The 10,283-nt window shown below is 43.4% G+C and overlaps 1 protein-coding gene across 1 annotated transcript; it reads left to right on the top strand.

Moving 5' to 3' along the window:
• Positions 1 to 7,246: 7,246 nt before the first annotated feature.
• Positions 7,247 to 7,804, top strand: LOC145106491 (uncharacterized). Its single transcript, XM_079043456.1, has one exon. The coding sequence runs from the start codon at positions 7,247 to 7,249 to the stop codon at positions 7,802 to 7,804; it is 558 nt and encodes a 185-aa protein (XP_078899582.1).
• Positions 7,805 to 10,283: the final 2,479 nt, after the last annotated feature.

The following is a 10,283-nucleotide window of genomic DNA, read 5'->3' as shown; positions in this document are numbered from 1 at the left end:
GGAATGGGTGCCACCGTTGTGGCAAGCAGGGCCATCTGGCCAGGGATTGCAGGCAGCAGGCTTCGACTTCCGGGGTCAGACTTTGTTATCATTGTGACCAGGTGGGCCATATTAAGGCCCAGTGTCCTTTATTAGCTGCCAAGCCGGTGTAGGCTCCAACGTCGGCTGCTTTGAGGATCACGGATGGGAGGCCAGTTAGGGCGAAGCCTCCAAAGGCTCAGGGGCGTGCTTTCCAGCTTACAACTGAGGAGGCCAAGGCAGCACCGGATGTGGTTGCTGGTATGTTTCTATCCTTTATCTCATTTATTATATCTGTCTTATGCTTATCTGTAGTACCTATGAATAGGTACGTTCTTAGTAAACTCCTTGCCTGCGTTGGTTTTATTCGACCGGGGGCGAGTCGGTCGTTCTTGTCTCAGAAATTTAGTAGGGAGTTCAGAGTGCCTATGGGCGAGCTAGAGTGTCCGTTGCGAGTCTCTATCGCTAACGAACGCAGGGTTTCTACTTCTTCCGTGTTCCGAGGATGTGAGATGGAGATCTTTGGGATATCCTTCCCGATAGACTTGATTCCGATTCCCATGATGGATGTATGCGTGATTGTGGGAATTGATTGGCTCAGTCGGTTCGGTGCCATGATTGATTGCAAGGGCCAACGGGTGGTGGTTCGAACCCCAAGTAGGGGAGAATTGGTTATTTATGGCGAGGGCACCAGAGTAGGATCATGATTTTGTTCGGCCACCAGGGCTCGGTAGTACATTCAGCACAGGTGTGTAGGTTATCCAGCGTATGTGGTGGATACGCGGGTCAGGGATCAGACTTCAGTATCAAAGGTTCCAGTGGTTCGGGAGTTTGCGGATGTGTTTCCGGAGGAATTGCCAGGGGTGCCTCCGGAGCGACAGGTCGAGTTCCGGATCGACCTGGTGCCGGGTGCGGCTCCTATTGCCAAGGCGTCGTACCGTTTGGCGCCGCCAGAGATGCAGGAGCTGTCGTCTCAGTTGCAGGAACTGCTAGGTAAGCAGTTCATTCGTCCGATCAGTTCTCCATGGGGAGCACCGATCCTCTTTGTCAAGAAGAAGGATGGTAAGCACCGGATGTGCATTGACTATAGGGAGTTGAACAAGTTAACGGTGAAGAACCATTATCCACTTCCGAGAATAGACGAACTCTTTGATCAGCTGCAGGGTGCATCTTGGTTTTCCAAGATTGATTTGAGATCAGGGTATCATCAGGTTCGGGTCAGAGAGGAGGACGTGGAGAAGACCGCGTTTCAGACTCGTTATGGTCATTACGAGTTCGTGGTGATGCCATTCGGACTCACCAATGCGCCATCAGTATTTATGGATCTGATGAATCGAGTCTGTTGACCAATGCTCGATCGCTCGGTCATTCTGTTTATTGATGATATCTTGGTATATTCCAAGACCCGAGAGCAGCACGAGGAGCACCTCAGAGAGTTGTTGGGAGTTCTAAGACGAGAACGGTTGTATGCCAAGTTCTCGAAATGTGAGTTTTGGTTACGAGAGGTCCAATTCCTCGGACACCTCCTCAACCAGGAGGGGATTTTGGTCGACCCGGCCAAAATCGAGGCAGTTATACAATGGGAGGTGTCGAGATCTCCTTCAGATATCAGGAGTTTCCTAGGTTTAGCAGGGTACTATCGGATATTCATTCGAGATTTCTCCAAGATTGCAGTACCCCTCACTCGTCTAACGAGGAAGGGGGTAGATTTCCGGTGGGGCCCCGAGCAGCAGAGGGCATTTGAGACCCTCCGACAACGATTATGCGAGGCTCCAGTCTTGACCCTCCCGGAGGGAGTGGTGGATTTTGTGGTCTTCTGTAACGCATCCATCACGGGAATGGGAGCCGTTCTTATGGAAAGGGGACGTGTTATAGTGTATGCCTCGGGGCAGTTGAATTCCCCACTTGTGACTTTGATCAGGGAAGCTCAGGCAGAGGGCATGCATTGGGAAAATTGGAAACTAGAAAGGATTAAGGGTGAGAACACCCGGTTTGTGCAGGATAGCTGGGGGTTGTTGACTCGTTGCGGTCGGGTCTGGGTTCTGATGTCCGGCGGGGTCAGACAAGTTGTTCTGGAGGATGCTCATAATTCTCGTTTCTCCATTCATTCGGGAGCCACCAAGATGTATCGAGATTTGCGGTTGAGTTATTGGTGGCCATGTATGAAGCGAGACATTGCATGGTGTGTCGAGAGGTGCTTGACCTGCATGATGGTCAAAGCCGAGCACCAAAGGCTGCATGGCAGGTTGCAGCCTCTAGAGGTTCCCATGTGGAAATGGGAGCATATCGCGGTGGATTTCATCACCAAGTTGCCGAGGACGGCCAGGGGTTCCGACGCTATCTGGGTCATCGTGGATCGACTGACTAAGAGTGCCCACTTTTTAGCTATACGGGAGAGTTCGTCGGCAGAGAAATTGACCGAGGTATATATCCACGAGATCGTTGCTCGCCATGGGGTACCAGTTTCTATCGTTTCAGATTGCGATGTTCGGTTCACCTCCCGTTTCTGGCAAAAGTTCCACATGGAATTGGGCATGCGACTACACTTCAGTACAGCCTATCATCCGCAGACTGACAGCCAGAGTGAGCGGACTACACAGACTCTCGAGGATATGTTGAGAGCCTGTGTTATTGACTTCGTTGGGAGTTGGGACTCCTACCTACCGCTTGCAGAGTTTTCCTACAACAACAACTTCCACTCCAGCATAGGTGCCCCACCCTTCGAGCTGTTATATGGGCGTAGATGTTGCACCCCAGTTTGTTGGGGTGAAGTTGGTCACAGGGTGATGGTCCGAACCGAGATGGATCTGTAGACTACTGAGAGGATTCAGCAGATTAGACAGCGGCTGCAGACCGCACAGAGTCGGCAAAAGAGCTACGCCGACCGGCGCCGACCTGAGTTGGAATTTCAGGTTGGTGATATGGTACTCCTGAAGGTTTCACCCTGTAAGGGTGTCATTCACTTCAGAAAGAGGGGAAATTGGGTCCCCGCTTCATTGGGCCATTTAAGGTTATTGCCAGGGTTGTCAAGGTGGCTCATAGGTTGGAGCTCCCGGAAGAGCTGAGTCGGATCCACAACACTTTCGACGTTTCACAATTGCGGAAGTGCATCCAGGATGAGGATGCTATAGTTTCGTTGGATGACATTCAGGTTGATGAGCGCTTGAACTACGTGGAGAGACCGGTGGCCATTCTCGAGAGGAAGGTGAAGATCCTACGAAGCAAGGAAGTTCCTTTGGTAAAGGTACAATGAGAGCATTGGAGCGGATCCGAGTGGACTTGGGAGCCAGAGTCAGAAATAAGAGAGAACTACCCAAATCTTTTCGCTGCATCCGACTTCGGGGACGAAGTCTAGGTCAAGTGGGGGAGAGTTGTAACGCCCCGAACCTTGCAGGTATATCTTGAAAACCCTTCTTCCTTTTATTAGTTGTCACTGTTGGTCCTTGGAGTTGGTTGTGTTGGGTCGCGAGGAGTATAAGGAGTAAAGTTGCAACTTTGGGACTTGAAGGAGTACGCTGAGCGTACATAAGGGTAAGCTAAGTGTATTAGGCGTGTCCTAGTACGCTGGGCGTACTTATGTCCGATGAAAAACTTAATATTCAGGGTTGGAGGCTATATAAGCATCCTTATGGCTCATTCTTTTGCTTACCCTCATAAGAACGTCCCAAACCCTAGTGTTTGTGAGAAGTGTGAGTTGGTGTGCATCTTAAACCTTGGGAAGTGAAGACATTGCACCATGGAGCTAGAGGAGGAAAGCAAGGCCATATATCTGAGGTTGTATTGTGTCATTGAAGCTCCAGACGGTAAAAAGCTTGAAACTTTGTGCTTTCTAGTTATAGATCTAGACATCTAACTTTATGAAAGTCTTTTGTCCCAAGAATCCCCAAGATGGTGCATGTGATGTCTTAGACGAAATGAGTTGTCCTTTTAGACCTTAGGAGGGGTCTTAAGTGATAAAAATCAGTTCCCAACAGTTAAGCTTGTCCAATGCATGAAGTGAGAAGGTCTTAATGGGTTAAGACAATGAGTAAGGACCTTCTAGACGTCCAAAGTAATAAAGTATGGAATTTTATGGTCCCATGGCATATTTGGTCGGTGGATCTGGAATCTGGGTTTAAGACCTTAAGCCATTGGGCACTTATTAGGGTTTTGGTAAAACCCCGCGTACGCCCAGTGTAGATTCTGTACGCCCAGCGTACGAGGTCAAATGTCCCGATGCCTGTCAGTGTAGAACGGATTTATGCCCAGCGTAACCAGAGAGGTACGCCCCGCGTACTCTTTCTGTTTGGGCTCATGATAAATGGGCTTATGGTTTATGGGCTTAATGGACTTTGGCCATTGTTGGACGCTGAAAATAGGATATTTTGGGCCAGGTTATGATAGTGGATCATGGGGTTAGGCCCAATAAGGAGTTTGGGCTCAATTTGGTAAATTGGGCCAATAATGGACTTTAGAGTATGGACCTTCAAAATAAGGACTTGGTGTTGGGCCTTGGACCGACAAAAAGAAATGGACTTTATGAATTATATGGACACTTAGCCAAGGGAGTGATGGCGGGTAATAACCTAGTATTTAATATGTGTGTCAGTTCGAGATTTCTAGTGAGGCAGCGGTTAGAATTTCGGCATTTCGGCACTTCGAGTCAGGTGAGTTTTCCTCACTATACTCAAGGGTCTAAGGCACCAAGGCCAGCCCTTTGAATTGTTAAGGGTTATGTTATGCTAGAATGATCTGTTAGTTAGACATCCTAGAGGGTAGGATAATATTATATGATATGTGGTAAGATCGGGTAGATCAGTTCTTGTCTATAGACTGTTATGTGATTATCTGTTATATGTGCACATGTTTGTTTATTGGTTGAGGCTTCTCTGCTTTGTGCAAAAGCCAATAGAACTGGGCATTCCAACCTGTTGGTTGTGGGCGTGGAGTATTCCATCCCGAGGATGACTGGACTCATAGTATGTGGGCATTCCAACCTGTTGGTTGTGGGCCTGGGGTATTCCATCCCGGGGATGATTGGACCCATAGTATGTTGGCATTCCAACCGAAAGGTTGAGGGCCTGGGGTATTCCAACCCGATGGTTGATTGGACCCATAGTATGCTTTTTATGATTATATTTGTATTGTGTGAGTATGGGTATTTTGGGGGATCTCACTAAGCTTTTGGGCTTACAGTTTCAGTTTCTTGTTTCAGGTACATCAGGGGATCGCGACAAGGCAAAGGTGTGATCGTACAGCTCCTCACATTTTGTTTATGTTTCTGGGAAAACTCAGATAAAGACTATTTTGAAAACAAAGATTTGTAATAACTCTTGGATTTTAAATGTGATGAAAAGTTAAAATTTCGTTTAAATTTTATGGGTGTTACAAGACATCTCTTTTTCAGTTGGAATGGTGAGTCATTTCATAAAAAGAACAACTTCAAAAGACCTACAGTCCATGAAAGATATTTTAAGATACATAAAATGAAGATCTATGTATGATTTGGAATATGTAAGAAGCAACGAAGAATACAGTGTCATAGGCTATAAAAATATCGATTTAGCTAGTGATGTGAATTATAGGAGAAGTACATAAAATAAGGCATGTTATCACAATATGAACCTTGTTACATGGAACATAGAAGCAAAAAAAAACATGGCACTTTTCATCGTGTGAAGTGGAATTTATGGCAACTATAAGTCACGCATGTCAAGTAGTTTGGATAAGAATATTGCTCGGAGAGTTAACTGGAAGAAGGATCAGCCCTATAATTTTGTATGGTGACAACAAGTCCTCTTTGTACTGATGTAGAACCCGGTGTTCCATATATGAACCAAGCATATAGACACAACATAGCACTTCAAATGTGAATTGGTTGAGAAAGGAGATGCCATAGTGCAACATGTGGGAACTACCGAACAATCGGTTAATATAATCACAAAATCTATGGCTAAAGTGAAGTTTGAAGAGATGAGAAGTCTATTAGGAGTGAAGAACATATTGGTTCCTGAATTAGGAGTTAAAATGTAGGCATAATTCAGGAAAAAGCCCACAGAGGCATTTTAGGAAAGTTGCTTTTATTGTTTTTGTTTCCCAGTTTTAGAGTACGAGTCAAATTCTTTTTCTTTTAGTATGAATATGCTTCGTGTGTTGGTATTTAGAATCACATATTCAGGAATAAAGTTTTATTTTCCACCAAGTAAATCATAACTCATTTTTTTTCTTCCCACCTCTTCTATCACCCTATATCTTTACTATATTGTGTAGTTTTACTTTCTTCCTTCATATTCTATTTTCCTTAAGCAGTAATGTGTCATCTAAGTAGATACGTTTCAAGAGTAAAAATTCACAAAGTGCATTTCTCCCAAATATTATTTTGTACTTAGTATCATCAGTTCATCGAAATCACAAATTACAAGTCTTTTTTCTCAATTTCTTAAATTTGGAATTGAAGTTTCATTCTATGCCCGTGTAAGTTTCTCCCTTTCGTTGGTCTTACTTATTTAAGCATTGAATTCAATTATTCAATACTTTATATGGTTTAATAACTTAATAATTTTTATAAAGTCTTTGCAAACATTGTTAGTGATTTGTTTGGTTGTTCATTTGATGCATATTCTTTGTATACTTTATTACGAATTTGTGATAATTGTTAAGTTTGGATTTTGATAATTGGAATTCTAGAATCTTTAATAGTGAATATATGATATATGGTTAATCTTTGATGCATTAAAAATATAGTGTGTAAGTGGATGTACTATCAAGGTCACTGATTTTGGAGTGGGTCGCGAATGGTCTAAAGAATCTCGAATATCCACTTGGTACTCTTTCAGATGCTTCGGTTTTTTATTTTTCCAGGTGCTGCATCGAGAATTAGTGGGATGAGTTTGATCTTGACTCATCTCCTATTCATTTTGTTCAAATGCAAGGTTTCTTGTGGGAGGTTTTTCTTCATTACGGTAAGTTTATTGATCAGTGACTTGTTAGTCAAGGTTAGCCATATATTTCTATTAGTTTGTGTTTATGTGTCTAGCCCAATTGTATTTGAATTCAACCCATTTGTACTTGGAGTATATATTTTCAATGAGAAGATAATACACACATTATTGGAAAATATTGATTGTAACATGGTATCAGGCACCTACTCTCAACCCTAGCCGATCTTACCACAACGTATTTCTTCATCGCCTTCTTCGTCTTCTTGTTCAACCCCTCTGCTTATAGTTCTTCTCCAACTCTTTACACCATGGTCACTTCAGACAAAGAAAAATTTGATGGTTCTTATACTCCTCGACCCACAGATAAAATGTATGGCATCACTAATCTTAAATCGTATGTCCCTCTTCTTCTGGACATGAATCAACTGAATTATGATGCCTGGAAGGAAATTTTTAAAACTCATTGTCTGGGCTACAATGTTTACAATCACCTAGATGGCTCCAATAAATTACATGATGATACGGAGTGGATAACTATTAAAAACATTGTCAAACGGTGGCTCTATGGCTTCCTTATGCAATTCGTTCGTCAGTCCATCATCAACACTGATGCTACTATTGTAGATGTTTGGAAATCAATAGAGGATCTATTTCATGAAAATAAAGAGAACAAGGACATTGAATTGGATGATGAGTTAAGAAACATCCAACTTGGATACTCCACCATCATGGAATACTGCAACCACATCAAGGCCTTCGCTGATCTCCTTGCAAATATTAGACCCGCAATATCTGATCGTCATCTTGTCACATATGCGCTGATTGGCCTCTTCGAAAAATATGCCCACGTTAAACCCACAAGCTGATACTCCACTCTGTTTCCAACTTTTCTTCAAATGAGATCGATTCTAACTCTTGAAGAACAAGATCTGCAAAAGTCTCACAGCCGTATTGTGCAAGCCTCAGATCGGGACTATCCATCCTCCCCTACTTTTATTCAAGACGAGCACCAAAATTGCCCAAATTCTCATGGAAATAGCAGTTATTTCAGGCATGGTGGTGGTCGAAATTCTCATGGTGGTGGAAGGAGGGGTTGAAATAGTGGCAGAAGCGGTGGTCGACAGGGTCAATTTGGCGACTTCAGTCATTTTGCATAAAATCAAAAATGTTCAAGCCCTTTTTGTGACATTCATGGTATTCATATGTGTTATTCATGTCCTTACACATCTCAACAAAATAGTAAATCTGAACGCATGCTTTGTACATTGAACAATATCATGCACACCCTCTTTATTCAAGACCATCTTCCATCCACCTATTGGGTTGAAGTTCTTCATATGGCTACCCACCTCCTCAACATTCATCCTTCCACCACTCTAAAAAATGACACTCCGTTGCAAAAATTATATCAAAATCGTCCGTCATAATCTCACCTTCATGTCTTTGGTTGTCTTTTCTATCCTTATCTAAATAAAACCAACAAACTCGAACATCATTCCATTCCTTGCATTTTTCTTGGTTATCCATCACATAACAAAGGTTTTCGGTGTCTCAATCTTCACACCAAACAAATTATTAGTTCCCATCACGTCACTTTTGATGAGACAGTCTTCCCTTTCAGCTCCATAACTCCGAATAATCCGTTGGATTATAATTTCTTTGATACCGAGGATTCTAAAAATTGATTCAATGACCCAACTACCCCCTCTCATCCTCTTGGGTCAATACATCCTCATGGTATTGCTCACAAATCCTCCTCATTGGTTGTTCCCAGTCAAACCCCCGGTCCTAGCGCACCCTTCACTCCTAATTCCGTTGCTACAGCAACCTCTCTATCTCATTCTATTGATCCATCTCCCTAAAAAAAATTTACGCTGCCTCCCATAACTCTGGCAGCCACTCATGCCAATCGTGCACCACTTCCTCCTGTTTCCGCCCCCACTCACACTCACTCCATGGCCACTCGGGCTTCTCATGGAATTGCAAAACCTATTGACCATCTCAATCTCGATACTTCCACTATTGACTCGTCTTCTCCTATTCCACGTACCTATTCTCAAGCATTCCAAGATCCTAACTGCTAAATGTCATGAAAGACAAATATAATGCACTTATTACTAACAGAACTTGAGTACTTGTACCTTGGCCTCCCAATGCTAATGTTGTTAATTGTATTTGGCTGTTTAAAAAGAAACATAATGAAGATGGATCTCTTGCTAGCTATAAGGCACGGTTGATTGTTAATGGGCGTGGTCAGTGCCCTGGGATTGATTATGACGAGACTTTTAGTCTGGTTATTAAACTAGCCACAATTTGGACTGTTCTTAGTCTGGCCATATCTCACCATTGGCATGTTCATCAGTTGCATGTGAAGAATGCTCTTCATCACGGGCATCTTCAAGAGACTATATACATGCATCAACACCCCATGGGTTCCGTGATTCATCGGGTCCTAATCATGTATGTATTCTCCAGTGGTTTCTTTATGGTCTTAAACATGCCTTTTAGGCTTGGTATCATCACTTTGCTCAGTTTATCACCCATTTCGGTTTCATCAACAGGCAGTGAAACTCATCATTATTTATTACAGACAGGGTGATCACATTGCATATCTACTGTTATATGTTGATGATATTGTGTTGACTGCTTCTTCCATGAGTCTCCTTCAACAGGTCATTTCTATTCTACAGTCGGAATTCGCTATGACCGGTTTAGGTTCTATAAACCATCAAACATGGCAAGTTCCTTTCGCAACATAAATATGCCTCTGAGATTCTTGATCGGGCACAGATGACCAACTACAAACCAGCCCGCACACCAGCTGACATTGCAACTAAGTCTGATGGTACCGGTCCACCTGTGTCCAATCTGAAACTTCATAGCAACCTTGTTGGTGCTCTTCAGTACCTGACATTCACCCACCCATGCATATCATTTGTTGTTGAGCAAGTCTCTTTATACATGCACGACCCTTGGGAGCCACACTTTGTGACCCTCAAGCGTATTCTTCGTTACATTCGAGAAACTATTGATCATGGATTACAATTATATACCTCTCTGTAGCAAGGTCTCATCGCCTATTCTAGTGCAGATTGGGTCGGGTGTCCATCTACTAGGAAGCACATTTTTAGCTATTGTGTGTTTCTCGATCACAACCTTCTTTCTTGTGTAACACCCAGAATCTAGAAGGTTAATTGTGGAATTATGCCAAATTCAAGTTGAACTCGGCGAGTTGGAGGATCCAACTCGGCAAGTTGAAGATGAAGAAGCATGGGATTTAGTGGGTCTTCTCGACGAGTTGAGGAGCCTCAACTCGGCGAGTAGAAGTTAGCTTAACCGTAATGT

The sequence above is a fragment of the Lactuca virosa genome, chromosome 4 (assembly GCF_052849685.1).
Source record: "Lactuca virosa cultivar CGN04683 chromosome 4, Lactuca_virosa_CGN04683_v6, whole genome shotgun sequence".
Taxonomy (NCBI): domain Eukaryota; kingdom Viridiplantae; phylum Streptophyta; class Magnoliopsida; order Asterales; family Asteraceae; genus Lactuca; species Lactuca virosa.
The sequence above is the reverse complement of the archived record's forward strand: the minus strand, read 5'-3'. Positions and strand labels throughout refer to the sequence as shown.